Source organism: Macaca thibetana, chromosome 20 (assembly GCF_024542745.1).
Source record: "Macaca thibetana thibetana isolate TM-01 chromosome 20, ASM2454274v1, whole genome shotgun sequence".
Classification (NCBI taxonomy): Eukaryota; Metazoa; Chordata; class Mammalia; order Primates; family Cercopithecidae; genus Macaca; species Macaca thibetana.
In genome coordinates, this window is record NC_065597.1 from 49,911,227 (window position 1) to 49,930,763 (window position 19,537).

The following is a 19,537-nucleotide window of genomic DNA, read 5'->3' on the forward strand; positions in this document are numbered from 1 at the left end:
GTTTTCTTTGGGCTGTTTTTGCCTCGGGTTTACACCACCCTTGTGGTCAGGGCTTCTGGGTAGAAAATGAGGTGTTCGCTGGCTTCCTCCGCTGTGGGGCTTGTCCGGGCCTGGGACGCTGCTTGCATGTGGCACTGTGTGTGGCGGTCTCCCCGGCCCCGCACCTCTAGGTGGCTGCTCTGTGAGATGATTGTTGTCCTTTTTTTTGATGCTTCATCCCCTGAGCCTCAAGGTGCCCTGCTCATGTTGGGTGCCATGCTGAGCGTGGGGAGGCAGAGATGGCTTCCCTGACTTTCCGAGTCTCTCTCATTCTCTTCCTCTTCCCTCAGGGCTCACAGAGAGTTTTGGAGCCGGCAGCATCTCCCAGGCAGCGCGGGAAAGGTGGGTGTGGGGTTCTGGCTCCAGGGCTTCGGGTGGGGCTCTTGACAGGGACCGAGGGTAAGGATTTGTGTGAGGGTTTTTGAGGGTCTTTCCCCAGGTGCCAGCTCTGACAGGCTGCCCAGCACCGTGGTTCTCGGCAGGGGTACTTGGAGGGGCGCAGTGGGTGAGCAGCAGGCGTGCTGAGTACCAGCAGTGCCCAGGTCGGCCTGGAACAAGGGCTGCGCTTCCAGAATGCCCAGGGCGCTGGCGGAGAACCATACCTGGTGCCATCAGCTGCACTTCACTGGCTCCTCACGGCCCACAGGCACCTCACCCGCTCCTGCAGATGAGCCAGGGGCCACAGAGGGATAAACCCTGAATGCCCAGCTGCCCCCGGGACAACTGTGCCACACAGTTACAGGAAGCAAGGGGGCCACAGAAGCCCCTCTGGTGGGGGCGCCTCCCATGAGTGTGTGTGCTGACCCCAGACTGGGAGGGCCCGAGTGCCCTGTGTCCTGGCTTTCAGGAGCTCAGGTGTGCTCCTCCAAGGCCCAGCCGTAGCGATAAGAGCCAGGTGTCCAGCTCTTCTGCGTCCGCCCCACTCCTGGGCCCCGGGTGGCTGTTCAGTCCCTGGTTTAGTAGCAGAAACGTCTGTTTCAAGGAAAGCGTTCCTGGAACTCTGCACATGGTGTGGGGCAGAGCTTCAGGGTCATGGTCCTGTGAGCTTCGCCACAGCCTGGAGGTAGCTGCTGCCCGGGCTGCCAGGAGAGCTGGCAAGTCCAGGAGTCTCAACTCTTGGCCCTCTCCTGCCAACGTGGGTGGGCCCACTGAAGCCTCAGTTACAGCTGCATCTGAGCAGGACCCCACGTCATGGTTCCACCCAGCTGGCGGTCAAGGGCCCCTCTGTCCAGACAGGAGAGAAGCGGGGAGTTTGGAGAGCAGAGAACAAGAGGTGGCGGCTGGTCTCAGCCCTGTGACCTGGGCCAGGCCCAGGACACCCCTGAGCCTCAGTGTTCTGTCTGAACAAGCTGCCCTCCTGCCCCTGCCAAGCCCTGATGCCAAGCCCTCCCCCTGCAGGGACTGTGAGAGCGTCTGCTTCGTCGGCCGGCCATGGCGTGTCGTGGATGGCCACCTGAACCTGCCCGTATGCAAGGGTATGATGGAGGCCATGCTGTACCACATCATGACCAGGCCTGGCATCCCCGAGAACTGCCTGCTGCGCCACTACCAGGGGGTCCTGCAGCCCGTCGCCGTGCTGGAGCTGCTCCAGGTATGGGGCCTTCCCAGGCTCAGCAGGGGGTAGGGGCGGCTGGGTGTTCTCAATGGCCCGGCCGTGATGTTCAGGCCCCAGGCAGCATGCGGAACCACCATACTGCTTGCCTGCACCCCCTCCCCCAGCCTGTCCTGGGCTCTTGCCTCTCAGGCCATCCCTCGGTGTCCTTCACCAGCTCCATGCTGCTGGCCAGGCTGGAAGAGGGGGTGCCCGGTGCTTGTCTCTGTGCTTTCTCTGTGCCGGGGGTCACTAACTCATGAGTCCGCAGGGCCCTACGGGTCAAGCAGCTGCGCCCTGGTGCGGCTGCTTCCTGCTCAGCTGACAGTTGCCCTGTGCTCCGTTGACCCAGTGCGCCTGGGGCCTCCAGCTCCTCCAGCAGCTAGGAGCTTGAAGTTCAGTGTCAGATTCCCTGCGAGCCAAACGGAACCCCACCTGGAAGCCAGTCTTGGCTCACAGGACACTGGGATGCAGCCCCCGCTGCAGGCCTCTCCTCCACAAATGAGATTCAGTGTGGTGGCTCCAGCCCGCGCTGTACACATGCTACTCAGGCCGCTGCCTCTCCCACCAGGGCCTTTGCCTGAACCCTCCTGGTACATCCCCACTTGACTCATGCCCAGTTCAGGTGCCCCCTGCTCTGGGAAGTGGTTTCCTCGTACAGAGAGAGCATTCCCTAAATGCTTGAAGAATAAATCAAGCAGGCGAGGGTAGTGCCGCTGTAACCGGTGTGTCTGGTGTCTCCAGGGCCTGGAGTCCCTCGGCTGCATCCGGAAGCGCTGGCTGAGAAAGCCGAGGGCCGTCACGCTCTTCTCCACACCCGTGGTGGAAGAGGTGGAGGCGCCCTCCAGCCTGGACGAGAGCCCCATGGCCTTCTACGAGCCCACCTTGGACTGTACCCTCCGGCTGGGCCGTGTGTTCCCCCACGAGGTCAACTGGAACAAGTGGATCCACCTCTAGGACCCCTGTGGGCGTTCCCTCCCTCCCAGCCACCACCTGCCACACCACTCCTGCCTGATGCTCGGCAGACGCCACTGTGCCCCGGCCTTGGGTCTGCCGAGCCTCCTGCCGCAGGGGACAGGTGCTCTGGCCAGAGTCACAGCCCGACACATTTCCCACTGTCCTGGAACTCTGGAAAGAGGGGCTCCCCCACCTGCCTGCCCCCCAGGCTCTTCTGGGCCTGCCCCTTGGGAACTGGCCTCATCACACTGGGAGTTGGTGCTTCTTGTCTCTGGGTCTCCGGAGTTCGCCCCGCCTGTGCACACCTCACATTCCAGACTCCAGCCATCTTGGCAGGATCTCCTGGCTCCTTGAGTGCCCAAGTGCCACCAAGAGGAAGGGCCTTGTGGGATATGCCTTGCAGAATAGGGATTGGTGTGCGCTGCTGCTGGGGGGTCCCCACGGGGACTGTGGCCCCTCGGCAGGCAGGACATTCCAACCCCTGGCTGGGACTGAACCACCCAGAGCAGAGCAGCTCCCTTTCCGACCTTGCGAGTCACCTGGCAGGCCCCAGCTGGGCTGGCTGTCCGTGTCCCTCGGCCTGGCTGGTGACTCCCTGCGGGCCGGAAATGAAGAGTCCCTGGAGGTTTGGGTTTTGTTTGGTTTATTTTGTTCTTTCACCTTTTTTCCTCATTAAAAAAAAAAAGTCCCTGTGGAGTGTATTTATTTATTTTTTGATTAAAGGGAAGTAAAATGCATTCTGTTTTGTGTGTTTCCTAAAGAATCAGTGGCTCCCCTAGGGGACTCCCTACTTTGGCTGCAGAACAACCTGGAATGGCTGTTCCCATTGAAACCAAAGGAAGAGGGAGGCCCTGATCCTAAGCTCGGCAGCCCTGCCTGGCCCCAGCCAGCGGTGAGACATGGCCTCCAGGATGGAGAGGGGCACAGGCGGCTCCCTCGCCGCCTTCTCAGCTGGTCCCAGGCCCGTCCCCACAGAGCAGCTCCCAGCCCAGTGCCAGGCCCATGATCAGCTCGGCTCAGCACAGCTGGTGCCGGCGGCAGGGCCTGCGGGTGGGTCTGGCACCTTGAAGTTCTCTTGAGCTCACATTGTTACATTGTTTTAAGTTAGTTGCCAACATTTTTAAAATGTAGAGTTCACATTTAAAAAAAAAATTCAGATGTCTTCTCTTAAAATGGAAAGTTCCAGTAACAATGGACTTAGCTTCCTGCCTGTGGCAGTCGGAGTGCAGAGCAGAGGCTGCTCCCTCTAGGTGGGATGGGCCCCGCCCTGGCCAGCTGTGTCTCACACCCACCTGCAGCTTCTCTCACCTAGAAAAGTGTCCCCTCTGGGGAACGTGTACCCTTAGGACCCCTGACCTGACCCACCTTCCAACCCTATGTCTCCATCCTCCCTCTGTGAGGGATGCCCTGGTCACTCTAGGCCACACTTCTGGGTGGGGAGGGACGAAGGCAGGGACTTGGGAGTCAGGGTCCTGAGAGAGTCCCTGCACTGCCAAGCCTGGTCAGGTCTTAGTGTCCATTTTTTTTCTCTTTAAAGTTTCAAGTGTAGAAACAATAGTGTTCTATGGGATTTTTTGAGGCAATCAAGTAGAGTAGCGGATGTGGTCTGCTTCATATATAAAACGCTGTACAAATGGGAATGTGTTTGGGAATGTGTGGTGTGGTGGAAGAAAGGTTTGGGAATCCGGTAAATGTTTCTAAAAAACCGACCCCTGCATTCATATTTCAGAGCCTTAGTTTTGTTGTGTGAAAACGGGGAAGAGTGTCTGCCTCGAGGGAGGCAAGGTGAGCTGAAGAGCACCGGGTGCAAGTGCATAGTCGGGTTCGGCAGGTTCCCTTCTTCGCCTGTGCCTCCCAGATGATGGAGAGAGTGGGCGTGTGTTGGAAGATGAGACACAGGGATGGTGGGGACTGCTCTCAGATGGTGAGATGGGGCTTCTGTGAACACCAGTGCACATTCCCACAGTCACTCTGCCCAAGGATGACCTGTTCCTTCTTCCCCTCCCTCCTACCCATCATGAAGCCCCTCATCTGCCCACCCATCTATCCATCCATCTACCTACCTATCTACCCATCCATTCATCTGTCCATCCATCTGCCCATCCATCCACCCAACTGTCCACCTACCCATCCATCCATTCATTTGTCCATCCATCCATCCATCCATCCACCCATCCATCTACCCACCTACCCATCCATCCACTCATCTGTCCATCCATCAATCCATCCATCCATCCATCCATCCATCCATCCATTGATCCATCCATCCGCCCATCCATTCGCCCATCTATCCACCCACCTACCCATCCACTCGTCTTCCCATCCATCCACCCACCTACCCATCCACCCATTCCTCTGTCCATCCATCCATCCACCTACCCATCCATTCATTCATCTGTCCATCCATCCATCCATCCACCCACCCATCTGCCCATCCACCCATCCATCCATCCTTCCAAGGCAGCTCTCTGCACAGAAGTCTCCAGAAACCACAGCATTGACCAGTAGTTGTGAGCTGAGATGCCTTCAGGGGCCAGGCAGGTAATAAATGAGAGGAAAGGGGCCTTGGGTTAAATACTAGGGAGTAATAGCAACTGTGTATGCCCAGGCTGTGAAGGAATGCAAATTTGGAAGAAACATTAAGCACTAACTACCAAACAAAACCTATGAAGGGGCAAAAATGGTTCTCTGGCCCCTTTGCGGCTGACACAACAGTGCTAGGTGGTGGCTCCAGGTCTCCTGCAGAGAGGGCAGGGAACGCAAAGCCCAGATGGGCACTCGCACGAGGCCTGGACACCACGGCTTTGTGTCCCCAGCTTCCCTGTACCCCACAGTCTTGCCCTCCTCACTGTTAATTCTTTTCTCTTTTTCTTAGATAAGCAAATACATGAATGTATTCTCTTAAATACAACATTTCAAATCTGGGTAAAGCCTCTGGGCCCCTCTCCTTCAAGGCCCCTCCCCTTCAGGGCCCCTCCCACTTTCCCTCTTCTCATTTCCATCCATATCTGTCTGTGCACGCCCTGGGAAGCCCGGGCCTGTGATGCTACGTGACATAAAACACGCCCTCAGCACGGCTAACTCAGCGACCCCCTGGCACATCCGCATCAGCGTGCCTTATTATGGGAGTGTTTTGAGGAAGCAGCCAAAGCTTTAGTGGACAACCACCCAGGAAAGCTTCACCAGAGAGTCCTTCTCCACTACAGCAATGCCCCGCTCCCTCCTCATCAAACAAGGGCAATTTTGCAAGCGTTTCCATGGGAAATCATGAGGCACTCACCTTACAGTCCTGATATGGCTCCTTCTGACTTTTTGTTTCCTAATCTTAAAAAAAAATCTTTAAAGGGCACCTTTCTTCAGTTAATAATGTAAAAAAGATGGCATTGCCATGGTGACATTCCCAGGACCCTCAGTTTTTCAGGGAGGGGCTGAGTGGCTGGTCTCATCACCCACCAAAGTGTCTTGACCTTGATGGAACTTACGTTGAGAAAGAAAGTTTGTCTCTTATTTTTAATCTTTGAATTCCATTTTCCACCAACTTTTTTTTTCTTTTTTTTTGAGACAGGTTTTCACTCTTGTCACCCAGGCAGGAGTGCAACTGCGTGATCTCGGCTCACTGCAACCTCCGCCTCCTGGGTTCAAGCGACTCTCCTGCCTCAGATTCCGAGTCGCTGGGATTACAGGCATGTGCCACGATGTCCGGCTAATTTTGTATTTTCAGTAGAGACGGAGTTTCTCCATGTTGGTGGTGTGAGCCACCGCACCCGGGCTCCACAAACGTTTTGAAGTCGCGAATGTGTGTATCTGTGCACATACATGCTGTGTATGCATGTGTGTGTGGGCATTTGTGTGTGTGAGTGTGCACGTATGTGCGTGTGTGGAGTCTCCATCCTTACCTCCACTGCCCAACGCAGGCCCATCCACCCAAAGGCTAGAAGCCAACCTTTGTTGAATTAAACAAACCGCTGCCACTTCACCCCGTCTTCATCGCCCATGTTGTCTGCCGCAGAGGGCTGCTGTGACGATTGTCCAGGGTCCCCTGTATAAGCGCCAGGCAGATACACTCGTGTGTCCCTTTTCCCCTGGACAGCAGAGCGCGACGGCACTGCCTTCAGCCGACATCTGCAGATTGCAGTGCTTACCAGCAGGTGGCAGCAGCCGCCCAAGCGTCTCTGTTTCCCGTTACTTCGTCTTGGTTTCCAAATGTCTGGTGCTCTTGGTCCACACAGGCACCAGGGCGAGGCCAGTGAGAGCTGACTGGGGCAGGGCATGACTTACCCATACAATTGATGATATCCTAGCAACAAGATTTTCTGAGCACCTGCCAGATGCCAGACACTGTTCTGGGCACATTACACACATTAATCGACGCCACAACAGCCCTAAGACGTCTGCCTGATCGGTATACCCATTTCATAGATGAGGAAGCTGAGACGCAGGAGGTAAAATCATGTCCACAGGGCTGGAGGCTGGAAAGCGGATCTGCTGCTATTCCCAGTCTGCCAGCCTCGGGGACCTCCCCATCACACTGCCTTCCAGGGATGGGATTTGTTTTAGGGTGGTGGGAGAGCCAGCATTGTGCTGGGAGACTCCCTAAAGAGTAGGATGAAAGGGTTTCTTACCTGGGGTCATCAATTTTTTTTTTCTTTGAGACAGGGTTTCACTCTGTTGCCCAGGCTGGAGTGCAGTGGTGCGATCTCTGCTCACTGCAACCTCCGGCTCCTGGGTTCAAGTGATTCTCCTGCCTCAGCCTCCAGAGTAGCTGGGACTACAGGCACCCACCACCATGCCCAGCTACTTTTTGTATTTTTAGTAGAGACGGGGTTTCGCCATGTTGGCCAGGCAGGTCTTGAACTCCTGACCTCTGATGATTCATCTACCTCGGCCTCCCAAAGTGCTGGGATTACAGGCGTGAGCCACTGTGCCTGGCCTGGGGCCATCGATTTTTGAAAGAAAAACCTTCACATTTGTCACCTTTAGACACAGGGGGAAGACCTATGATTGCCCCATGGTCTGAGCAATAAAGGAAGGGCTCTTGGCTCTGATTACAGACTCCCCAGGACGCGGCCCTGTTTCATCTGCACACCTCATTCCATGCCCTTTCTAGGTCTGGGGCAGATGGTTCCCTCCTCTCTGCATACTGCTTTGCCAGTCACTGCTCTACCATTGATTGATTCATTCATTCATTCACTCATTCAATGTTTTTGAACACCTGCTCTTTACCAGGCACTATTCTAGGCTCTGAGACCCAGCAGAGACAGATCCCTGCTCTAGTGGGGTAGACAGTAAATATGATGGATAAATAACACAGATGTATAAGAGGATATAATAAGTGTGATGGAAAAAACAAAACCAGGCAGTGGGGTGTTGCACTTTGAATAAAGGGCCCAACCCAACGTGGAGAAGGTGACGTCCGAGCACACTTGACTCCATCCTCTCATCTTGCATGAATGCGTCAGTGTTTCCTGATGGCAGATGAGTCCTCTCCTTGTTCTTCCCTGGCGAGAGTTTAAAGGAAGTGCCTGCTTCCTTTACTGTCAGTGGAATGGGCTCCCAGGAGGGGAAGTGCATGTGCTCACTGCTCCATCTTCCACCAGAAGTCCCCTTCCTGGGTTCTGCCGGTGCACCTGGGGCTGGGCGGGCTGTGCAGGGCTGTGCCATACCATGGGGCCAGCAGCCGGACCGAGGCAAACAACATCCCCAGATAGGAGGGAGGAAGGGGCTTTCACCTCCAGCAGGGGGGCCAAAAGGAGCTCAGGAATGGAGCAGGGCATGATGGACTCCAGGCAAATCACTGCCTTTTTCTGGGCCTTCACTTCCCTCTGTCTCCTTCCGTCGTTAAAGCATCTAGGACCCCCAGACAGCATCCCAGACTGAGATCTTGCAGGAACTGTCGATGGTTGGAGAGCTGGGGTTATGTGTTCTTTGAATCCCAGCAGAGAGCAATGAAAGCTTCAAGGCCTCTGGAGGGAAGCATTTATGAACTCTCTGGGAAGGAGACTGGGAAGGGCGGGGGCCACAGCCCTCTCCTCTGACCTGGAGCCTAGCTCAAGGTGATGATAGAAAGACAGCGCACCTCTGGCCGGGCGCGGTGGTTCACGCCTGCAATCCCAGCACTTTGGGAGGCTGAGGAGGGTGGGTCACTTCAGATCAGGAGTACGAGACCAGCCTGACCAACATGGTGAAACACCGTCTCTACTAAAAATACAAAAATTAGCCGAGTGCGGTGGCAGGTGCCTGTAATCCCAGCTACTCAGGAGGCTGAAGCAGGAGAATTGCTTGAACCTGGGAGGTGGAGTTTTCAACGAGCCGACATTGCGCTATTGTACTGCAGCCTGGGTAACAGTGTGAGACTCTGTCTAAAAACCAAACAACAAAACAAACGAACAAAAAAAAAAGACAACTGACATCTAATAAGGGATTGTTCCACCCTCTCTTTTCATTCACAGAGCAAGCCGAGAGACTTATTCCTAACCTCTACTTTATAAAAGAGAAAACTGAGGCTCGGTGACAGCAAATGACTTGCCCTAGGTCATTCATGAGAGGTGCTAGAGCCTGGTCTTCTGGGGCCTTTGAACAGGGTGATGTGGTTTGGCTGTTTGTCCCCTCCAAATCTCATGTTGAACTGTGATTCTCAATGTTGGAGGTGAGGCCTGTGGGGAGGTGATTGGATCCTGAACAGCTTAGCACCATTCCCTTGGTGATGAGTGAGTTCTCACTCAGTCACTTCATGGGAGATCTGGGTTTTTTTGAGACGAAGTCTTGCTGTGTTGCCCAGGCTGGAGTTCAGTGGTGGGAACTCGGCTCACTGTAACCTCTGCCTCCTGGGTTCAAGCAATTGTCCTGTCTCAGCCTCCCAAGCAGCTGGGACTACAGGCACACACCACCAAGCCCGGCTGATTTTTGTATTTTTTTTTAGTAGCGATGGGGTTTCACCATATTGCTCAGGCTGGTCTCAATCTCCTGACCTCAGGTGATCCGCCCACCTCGGCCTCCCAAAGTGCTGGGATTACACACGTGAGCCACCATGCCCGGCGATCTGGTTGTTTAAAAGAGTCTGGGACCTCCCACTTTGCTGTCTTCCTCCAGATCTTGCCAGGTGACACACAGGCTCCCCCTTCACCTTCCGCTATGATTGGAAGCTGCCTGAGGCCTCACCCAGAATAAATGCTGGTGCCATGCTTCCTGCACAGCCTGCAGAACTGTGAGCCAATTAAGCTTCTTTGTAAATTACCTAGTCCCTGATATTTCTCTTTTTTACTTTTATTTTTTGAGACAGGATCTCTCTGTCACTCACATTGGAGTGCAGTGGCACCATCTCAGCTCACTGCAACCTCTGCCTCCCAGATTCAAGCGATCCTCGTGTCTCAGCCTCCTGAGTAGCTGGAATTACAGGCATGTGCCACCATGCCGGACTAATTTTTGTATTTTTAGTAGAGACGGAGTTTTGCCATGTTGGCCAGGCTGGTCTTGAACTCCTGGCCTCAAGGAATCCGCCTGCCTCGGCCTCCCAAAGTGGTGGGATTATAGGCGTGATCCCAGCCCAGCCTGGTAGTTCTTTATAGTGACACAAGGACTAATACAGGGTCCTTCCTTAGATTGGAAGCAGAGTCCTTACTGTGGGGATAATATCAGAATAATGCTAGAGCACTTTCTGCTGCAAGGGACAGAAACCCACCTCAAACCAGCTTAAGCATAAAAAGGAAACTTATCAACTCACTGATTCAACTAGGGTAGGCAGGATTACGCTGTGGTAGGAAACAACCCCATCTTAGAACAACAAAGGATTGATTTCTTGCTCACGACACTTGTCTATCACAGGTGAACTGAAACTTCAGTCTGTATCTCCTCACTCAAGGGCCCAGGTGCCCAGGCAGATGGAGCAGTCACCATCATCATCCGTCTCTGTGACAGCGAGGAAAAACCCCCTAGGGGGAGTGGCAGCCATCTGAAAAATGCTCTGCCCAGAAGTGAGACTTATCACTTCTGCTCACAACTGCCCAGTCCCAGCCAGTCACATGGCCCCATCTGGCTACAGAGGGTCAGGAGGTACAACCCTGCCATGTGCCCCGAAGGCCAAAAGCTGGAAATATTTGGTGAATAGCGTAATGACTTACATACTCATGTATCTAAACAGTCCAGGAGAAACATGGTTTCAGGCATGGCTGGATCCAGGATCTCAAGAGCTATTACTGAGACTATGTCTCCATCTCTCAGCTCTGCTTTCTTGTGTGTTTCTAGCTGCCCCTCCCAGTACCCTCCTTACAGCTTAGTAATCCAAGCAGAAAGAGAGTATGGACCAGCTAGGGTATGTCTGTCCTTAAACTGTACTGTTGCCAGGGGGAAGAAATGTCCTATTGGGCAGGCCTGGGTCACGTAGCCACTCGCAGATCTGGGGTCGGCCACATCTCCAAACTTCTGCACAGGCAGATGCAACAGGCACCCACAGGGGTCTGCTAAACCTTCCTCACCTCTTCATCTAGGTACTTTCCAGCAGGGCAAGGTGAAAAAGAGCTGAAATTGGCATCAGGAGCCCAGAGTTCTGGTTCCAACTCTGACCACTCATTCAGTGTGTGACCTCAGGCAGGTGACCAGCCTGAGGTGTGCCTTCATTTCATCTGTCAAATGGATGACTCTGCCCCTCAGAGCTTGCAAGGTGAGGAATGCGGCAGCTGGCAAAGTGATGTTGCTATTGGTCCCCCTTCCTCTTAAGTGAGGCTTGTCAGCAATTCTGGCCTGGTCTTTGGAGGGCAAGGAGCCACCCCCGTCCTTCTTGCTCCTGACCCTTGGTCATACCTCCAGGCCTTTGTCCAAGCTCTTCCCTCTGCCCCAACTAGCTGGTACATCTAAAACTCCTATTCATTTTTCTTTTTTCTTTTCTTTTTTTTTTTTTTTTTTTTTTTTTTTTTTTGAGATGTAGTCTCACTCTGTCACCCAGGCTGGAGTACAGTGGTGCAATCTCTGCTCGCTGCAACCTCCGTCTTCCAGATTCTCCTGCCTCAGCCTCCTGAGTATCTGGGATTACAGGCATGCACCACCACACCCAGCTAATTTTTGTATTTTTAGTAGAGACTGGGTTTCACCATGTTGCCCAGGCTGGTGTCGAACTCCTGACCTCAAATGGTCTGCCCACCTCGGCCTCCCAAAGTGCTAGGATTACAGTCATGAGCCACCACTCCCAGCCTCCTATTCATTTTTCAAAGTCCAACCAACACCACCTCCTCCCTGAAGCCCCCTGCTCCTCTTGATGTTCTCTTTGGGCTACCATCGGTAAGTGAGCTGGGCCTCACTCATACCAGCCAAGAGAGCGGACTGTGCATATCTCTTCCCAACTCTGTGTTTAGACTCAAATCAGGAGCATTAAATTACACCATGGAAATAAGCAAATGCTACAAATCAGGCTTTATTGAGTGCCAACTATGTGCCAGGCTGAGACTAAAGAAGGAGAATCGCTTGAACCGGGGAGACAGAGTTTGCAGTGAGCCGAGATTGCACCACTGCACTCCAGCCTGGGCGACAAGAGTGAGGCTCTGTCTCAAAAGAAAAAAAAAAGAAAAAGAAAATGTTGCTAAGAAGTATTTTCTTAGCTTCTTAATTCACACTTCAACAGGTTCTCTGACAAATCAATCACAAAAACTTGACCTCCCTTCAGTTATCCAGGATGAACAAATAAGACATAGACAAAGTGAACAAAATAGACAGAGTTGCTGGCCTGGTATGACTTGTGTTTTATCTTTACTTTGTTTCCAGTATGCGTTTATCTCTGTCTATCCAACCAACCGTTCTTCCTTCAAGTTCTTTATTAAAGCCATTAAGAGTAATAGCAAAGACTTTTGCACCAACTTAATACCATCCTCCTATCCATCCACACATTCAACCATCCTCCACCCACCCTCCTACCTACTAATCCGTCCTTTCAGGTGATGAGCCAGCTCTCGTCTCCAACTTTTATTTTTAAGAGACAGGGTCTTGATCTGTGACCCAGGCTGGAGTGCAACGGTGCAATCACACAGCTCACTGCAGCCTCAAACTCCTGGGCTCCAGCGATCCTCCCACCTTAGCGTTCTGAGCAGCTGGGACTACAGGCAAGCACCACCACGCCCGGCTAATTTTTTTAAAAAATAATAATTTTTGTAGAGATGGGGCCTTGCTATGTTGCCCAGGCTGGTCTTGGACTCCTGGCCTCAAGTGATCCACCTGCCTTGGCCTCCCAAAGTGCTGGGATCACAGGTGTGAGCCACTGCGCCTGGCCTCCAACTTTGCTCCTCTGTGTTTATGGACTGAGTTCCCTTCAAAGGTGGGATCCTGAGAAACCTCGTCTGCCCCAGTCCAGAGCCCCCCAGTCTGGCCTCAGTCAGGCCCTCCTCAGCCATCTGTGTTCCCCTCCCCCACCCAGCAAGCTCTGGGTGCAGGAGAGCTGCGCTGGTTTCCTGGGAGCCTGGGGCTCAGGTGACACCTGCAGGTGGCTCCTGGAACCTGTTGCCCCCAAGAAGGTGTGAAAACCACAGCACATCTGGACCCAAGAGTCCCTAGGGTGCAGGTGCAGGGGGTGCTGAGGGCTGCCCCCACCGTGCAGAAGCTGTGCTTCTACTCTTGGGCTCCCATCCAAGTCTCACACCCCTGGATCCCAGGCTCGCAGTCCCACTCTTATAACCATCAGTGTTCTAAAACCTCCCAGCCTCCTGCCAGGCACCAAGGACTCTCATGCATTCTCTCAGCTACCTCTCCCAACCACCCCATTTCACAGATGAGAAATGAAGGAGCCTTCAGCAGGACCGACTTCTGCTGACTTCCAACGCAACCCTGCTCCAAAAGCATGAGAGAGCCAGAGCCGGCTCCTCCAGCGCGGCCCTGCAGCCTGCAGTCTGACCTTTGGGGAAGACGGGGCCGGGCCAGGGTGGCCCCAGCTCTGTTAAAAATACAAAAATTAGCCAGGTGTAGTGGTGGGTGCCTGTAATTCCAGCTACCCGGGGGCTGACGAAGGAGAATCGCTTGAACCGGGGAGACAGAGTTTCCAGTGAGCCGAGAGTGCACCACTGCACTCCAGCCTGGGCGACAAGAGTGAGACTCTGTCTCAAAAGAAAAAGAAAAGAAAAAGAAAATGTTGCTAAGAAGTATTTTCTTAGCTTCTTAATTAACACTTCAACAGGTTCTCTGACAAATCAATGACAAAAAACTTGACCTCCCTTCAGTTATCCAGAATGAACAAGTAAGATGCAGGACTGAACCAGCAGGACGTGTGGCTGGAGCACACTGCATGGTTCTGGCCTGCACCCTCCCTCCATGAATGCCACGGGGGAAGGGTCCCATGAGCCTTGGCCTGCTATGTAATTGGTGTTTAACAAATATCTCTTGAGCGCGTAAAGGGAATTTTTTAAAACTTAGTAGCAGAAGTTAGAAAAAGAAATCTTGGTTGGTGGGGAGCTGTTTCCACGAGATGAAACAGACTGATTTTAAGCCTGGAAATCCCCTGAGTGGCCCTCTGCAAGTGGGATGGCCCCTCGGGCACCCAGGCTGTCACTGACGATTGATGTTCTCACCCCCGCCCGCCTCGGCTCTGGCCACAGAAGGAAGGAAGCTGACGTTTATTGAGGGTCTGCTCTGGGCTGTGTACTGTACATGGGTGACATTGCCAATTTCCCCCAGGTGGGTCATGCCTTTCCCATTGTCCGGACAAGGAAACTCTAGACCAGAGAGGGGTGGCGACTTGGCTCAGGTAGCACAGCCAGAAGGTATCAGAGTCGGTATTCAGACCTTCATCCATGGGCCACCCAAAATCTTCCCATTCCCGGGGTCACTGTGGGCTCACTCCATCCCCTTTCCCTTCCTGCTGGCAGGTGATAAGGAACAACGTGGACTTCTTGCAGCTCCTGGAGGCAGAAGCTGGAGGGCTGGACTCGGCCTCTGTCACACAATGCCCTGATCCCACAAAGCCCCGGAGGTACTGTGGACCAGCTTGCAACACAAGACCCTAGAAGGGAAGATGACTGTTGTCATCTGTTGACCACAGACATGTTTTCTGTGCACACTCGTGCACATGGGTGAGCTCCGTGGGCCCAGATATGTACAGGGCAGGTGAATGTATGGAGTACCACAGGCATTATTCCAGGCCCACAGGCACATGCAATCACACACACAGGTGGACGTGCCACTGCGCACCTAAGACACACACACACGCACGCATATGCACACACACACACGCATATGCACACACACACACGCATATGCACACACACACGCATATGCACACACACACACACACACACTGTAAACATCAGGCTCAAAGGCCCATCCAGGAGACCAAAGGCTACATGTGTCTTCACATCATAGCTCAAGTGGCCTTGTCTCTGGCTCAGGGCCCAGTGGCCTGGCCAGCTCTGGACAGCCAGTCAGCCGCACTAGCTGGCCTGGGGTCCAGGGCTCGAAAGTGGTGGGGGAATGACCACCCACTGGCGGAGGTAGCTCCGGGGGGGCCCTTCGTCCCCAGGGGTGGTGAAGTCACACTCCACAGGGCTGCTGCAGTCAGAGCCCACGAAGCCACTGTCAAACGTGTCCATATCCAGGCCAGCCGGGGGTGAGCCCGCCTCACTCTCTGAGACCCCTCCGGGCGACCGGCCACCCCAGGGCAGTCCCCCAGCCCAGTCCTCCCCATCTGCAAGGGGTGGCTTTAGTCTGTCCAGGAGGCTTCCCAGGGGTCCTCCTAGCCCAGGGCTGCCAGCTGAGACACAGCCACAGGAGAGGACTGTGGTTCCCGCGCCCAAGAGTGGATCCTCTAGGCCTGGGCTGGGCTCCAGGCCAGCGTCCAGGTCCAGGGCTGGGTAGCCGTCATCCTCACAGCTGCAGGGCCAGGTGCATGGCCCCTCTGCATCTAGCACAGTCACTGTATCGATGGACACCACGCCGTACGGCCGGTCCCTCTCCTCACTGTAAGCTGAGCCTCCTGAGTTCTGGGCCGTCGCCCAGAAGCTGGGCTTGGACACACCGTCAGACTCCACCAGCTCTGTTGGTTCTTGTAGCTCCGTGAGCTGCAGCCTCTTGGCGGGGCTCTGTGGTGGGTGGCAGCTGTACACCTCCAGGGCTGAGGGCACTTCTGGGCTCCAGGGTCCCAACTCCAGCCTGGAGCCAGTGAAGGGAGCACCGACCCACTTCTGTGAAAGAGAAAAAGAGAGAGAGTCTTAGCACAGGATGAGGGTAAGGTGAGGGTTTATTTATTTTTTTACTTTTATTCTTTTGAGACAATTTGGCTCTGTCGCCCAGGTTGGAGTGCAGTGGTACCATCTCGGCTCACTGCAACCTCTGCCTCCCAGGTTCAAGTGATTCTCCTGCCTAAACCTCCCAAGTAGCTGGGACTACAGGCGCCTGTCACCACACCCGGCTAATTTTTGTATTTTTAATAGAGATGGGGTTTCACCATGTTGGCCAGACTGGTCTTGAACTCCTGCTTTCAGGTGATCCACCCGCCTCAGCCTCCGAAAGTGCTGGGATTATAGGTGTGAGCCACCGCGCCCAGCCAAGGTGAGGGTTTAAACAGACAGAAAGACAGACACAGACACAGAGACAAGACAAAGAGACATCGAGAGAAAGACAGAGACGTGAAGATAGACAAAGACACTGAGAGACAGAGAGAGAGAGTGAGGAATCAGGACCGTGATGTGCTCCGACCCTAGTGGGGGCCCCACTGGTGTCCCCTTCCTACTCTGCGCCTCAGTTTCCCTACTTGTAGAAGGGAGTTGCTACCCTTAGTAGTGTGATCACTCAGCCAACTGGTGGTCCCATAGCCCAAGCAGGGGCCAAGATTCCTGAGTCAAGGAGACATGGGGGCAGGAGGGCCTGATGTCTGAGGTACCCCTGAGCCATCTCCTGCTTTCCCTCCTCCTTGATGCTTCTTGAAACCTAGCACTCTCCTGGTTTATGTGTCACCACCAGACAGAAACTTGGCCCCTGGGCATAAGTCTTGTCTCTTCTGTCCATGGTTGTAGCCCCAGTACCTAGCACACAGTAGGTGCTCAATAAATGTCTATTAATAAAATGAATGAGTGGAGTGGATCAGTGAAAAGCCACTTGGAAAGGCCTTTGTATACTTTGAGGATAAAGGATGTGAGTGATGCTGGCTGAGGCGGTGGCCCTTAAACTTGAAGGACCCTCCCCTTCCCTTCCCTGTCCAGACTCCCACTCATGACACCAGAATCCTCATGCAATTGGCAAGGAAAATCCCAGAGAATGGGAATCTCCCTGTTTTGAGCTCATCTTCCTCAAAAACTCATCTCAGAACTGTGATGTGACTACCACCACTGATTTAAAGTCACTTCTCAGCTGTGTGCCCTTAAGCCAATTACTTACCCTCTCGGTGCCTCAGTTTCCTCATCTGTAAAATGGACCTAATAATAGCACCCATCCATAGAGTCATCGTGAGAGTTAAATGAGTCACTGTTTGTGATGCTCCTAGGGGACTGCCTGGTATATGGCAAGTGCTATAGGAGTATTGGTAAAAATCAACCCAAAATAAATGTGATATTTAAGCTTTAGGGAAGAGGAAAGGGTGGGTCTTATGTGGGTGAGAGTCCAGGTTCCTCTCTGCCCACTCTGAGCTTTGGCCTCCTCGTGGGTGCCCTGGGGGCAGTAGAACATCCGCTCCGCAGGGGCTGCTGTGAATATGAGAATGAGTGAGGCAGGAAGGGTGTCCAGCGCAGCGCCAGGCAGACAGCAGGAGCTCAATCAATGCTCTAGGTCTGCACTGTCTGACTTTCAGGCTCAGCTGCAGCAGGTGGGGCTGCCCCTCCCACCTCTTTCACCACATCCTCTCTGTGGCAGCCCCTCCCACTGCTGCAGGGTGGGTGACAGGGCTGTAAATGGGCACAGACAACCTGTGGGTGCTGGCGGGAGGTGGCGAGTTGGAGGCTTGGCGAACGTTGGGGCCAGACCCTTCCCAGAACCCACTCCCTCTCCAACCCAGGTTAAGGGCACCTAAGAAAGGACCACGGGGGCAATCTGTGACTCAAAAGACCACCAGCCTCACCCCCTCTCCCAGTCTGGCTCCTTGGGCTGGGTCAATTCTGCATTATTTTGTTTACTCTTTCTTTTTGATTTTTTTTTTTTTTAGATAGGGTCTCTGTCTGTTGGCCAGGCTGGAGTGCAGTGGTGTGATCATAGCTCACTGCAGCCTGTGAACGATTCTCCTGCCTCAGCCTCCTGAGTAGCTGGGACTACAGGCGTGCACCACCTCGCTTGAATGATTTTAAAAGTTTTGGTAGAGACGGGGAGGTGGAGTGGTGGTGGGGGTCTCCCTGTGTTGCCCAGGCTGTTCTGGAGCTCCTGGCCTCAAACAGTCCACCTGCTTTGGCCTCCCAAACTGTTGGGATTGCAGACGTGAGCCACTACACCTGGTCAAATCTTGTTTAATTCTTCTGCCAATTCTGCACTACAAGAATGTCTACACTTTGCACGTTGGGAAATTGAGGCCTGGCTTGTGGCATGGCTGAGACCTGGATGCTCTAGGCCTGTGGGGTAAGGCTGGGGAGCCTGGAGTGAGGAGAGGTGAGGCTCCTGAAGAGGAGGAGGGGCTCAGAAGAGCTCGTCACAGGGTGGGGAGCTCACCTTGAAGTCTCCGCTGCAGCCCTTGTACAGGGGCACGAAGAACTGCTCGGGGCTGGGGACGGCCCATATCTTCTTCCATAGCCTGAGGGGGCAGAGAGGGGTGAGGACCCTGACATCACCAGATGGCAGCCTGGCCTCCCATTCGGATGCTCCCCAGCTTCATCCTACAGGAACTTCCAAGCATCACAAGACACAGCCCAGGCGCCTCCCTCCTTCCCTGGGGCTTGGTTTCCCCATCTGTAAAATGGGAGCAGTGAGTCTCCATCGCAGGCTCCTGAAGGGATATTTAGATTATGTTCTTGGATGCCTGTTGTGTGCTGGGCAAATGTTGCCCCTTCTAAGCTTCAACTTCTTCATCGGCATCCAGGGGTGCGCACAGAGGCCATTGCAGAGGTGTGGAGTATTACAGCCACCTCTTCACCACCACCTAGTGGCCCCTGATGCCCCTTGAGCCTCAAAACTTAAAACCCACTGGACAAGACCACAGCTGAGGTCTCTGTTTAAGGACAGAGTTTCAATCCCAATTTCTCCACTTCGGAGCTGTGTGACTTTGGACAAATTCCTTGACCTTTCCATGCCTCAGTTTCCTCATTTATAAAATATGGGCAACTGAAGTGTCTCATGCTCATAGGGCTGCCATGGGGGTGAAGGGAGTGCCCTCCACAGTGTCCAGCACACAGTGGCTGTGAGTTGGTTATTATTCCACCGTCGTCATTGTTACCATGCTGACAGGCATGTTCTCCAACCCTGGGTGGGTCATAGATGGGCAGTGGCCCATGCCGACCACCTTCCTGCCTTCCTGATCCCCTGGCCTCACCTCCACATTGGGTGGGTCTTCAGGCTCCAGAAGGCAGGAATGAAGACTATGACAAGCAGGAGGAGAAGCAGCAGGTGAGGGTTCCAGCCTTCCTTTAACTCTGGGAAGGAAGCAAAGAAAGGGTTAAATGGCACCAACTCTACCAGAGGCCACATGGGGTAGGCATGGTGGGAAATGGGTCTGGGGTAGAGTAGAAGGGGGTGGGAGAGGCTGCTACTTCTAGTGTCTTGAAGTAAGATGGATCTGGGTTCAAATCTTGTTCTCATTCCTCACCCCAGGCAAGTAACTTCATTTATCTGAGCCTCAGTTATCTCATCTGAAAAACAGGGCTGATTCCCACTTCAGAGTTAGGAGGATCAAATGCCTAACAGAAGAAGCAGCTAGCACCCAACACAGGGCCTGGCCAGGAGGAGCTCTAGAAATGTCATTGAAGGGCTACATCTGAGGATGAACAACTGAATACCTCCTAGCTGTGCCAGGAAGCTCAGGGCTTAGGGTGGCTAGACCAGGACAAGATTTTGTACCAGGAGTGGGGTGTC

General features: G+C 53.8%; 3 protein-coding genes across 4 annotated transcripts in view; 2 read left to right on the forward strand and 1 right to left on the reverse strand.

Moving 5' to 3' along the window:
- Positions 1-3,324, forward strand: part of GTF3C1 (general transcription factor IIIC subunit 1) — an 86,567-nt gene extending 83,243 nt beyond the window's left edge. The window contains exons 35-37 of the mRNA XM_050773877.1: positions 330-381; positions 1,438-1,630; positions 2,375-3,324. Coding sequence (XP_050629834.1) covers positions 330-381; positions 1,438-1,630; positions 2,375-2,587 — 458 coding nt within the window. The 3' untranslated portion in view covers positions 2,588-3,324. The remainder of the gene's footprint in view (positions 1-329; positions 382-1,437; positions 1,631-2,374) is intronic.
- Positions 1-19,537, forward strand: part of NSMCE1 (NSE1 homolog, SMC5-SMC6 complex component) — a 369,302-nt gene that overhangs the window by 128,241 nt on the left and 221,524 nt on the right. The window lies entirely within an intron of this gene.
- The window catches only part of IL21R (interleukin 21 receptor), a 48,405-nt gene continuing 43,025 nt past the window's right edge, over positions 14,158-19,537 (reverse strand). For both annotated transcript variants that reach the window (XM_050773937.1, XM_050773938.1), the window contains exons 7-9: positions 18,999-19,098; positions 18,182-18,263; positions 14,158-15,735 (exon numbers count right to left, since the gene is read on the reverse strand). In XM_050773937.1, the coding sequence (XP_050629894.1) occupies positions 14,986-15,735; positions 18,182-18,263; positions 18,999-19,098 (932 nt within the window). In that variant the 3' untranslated portion in view covers positions 14,158-14,985. The remainder of the gene's footprint in view (positions 15,736-18,181; positions 18,264-18,998; positions 19,099-19,537) is intronic.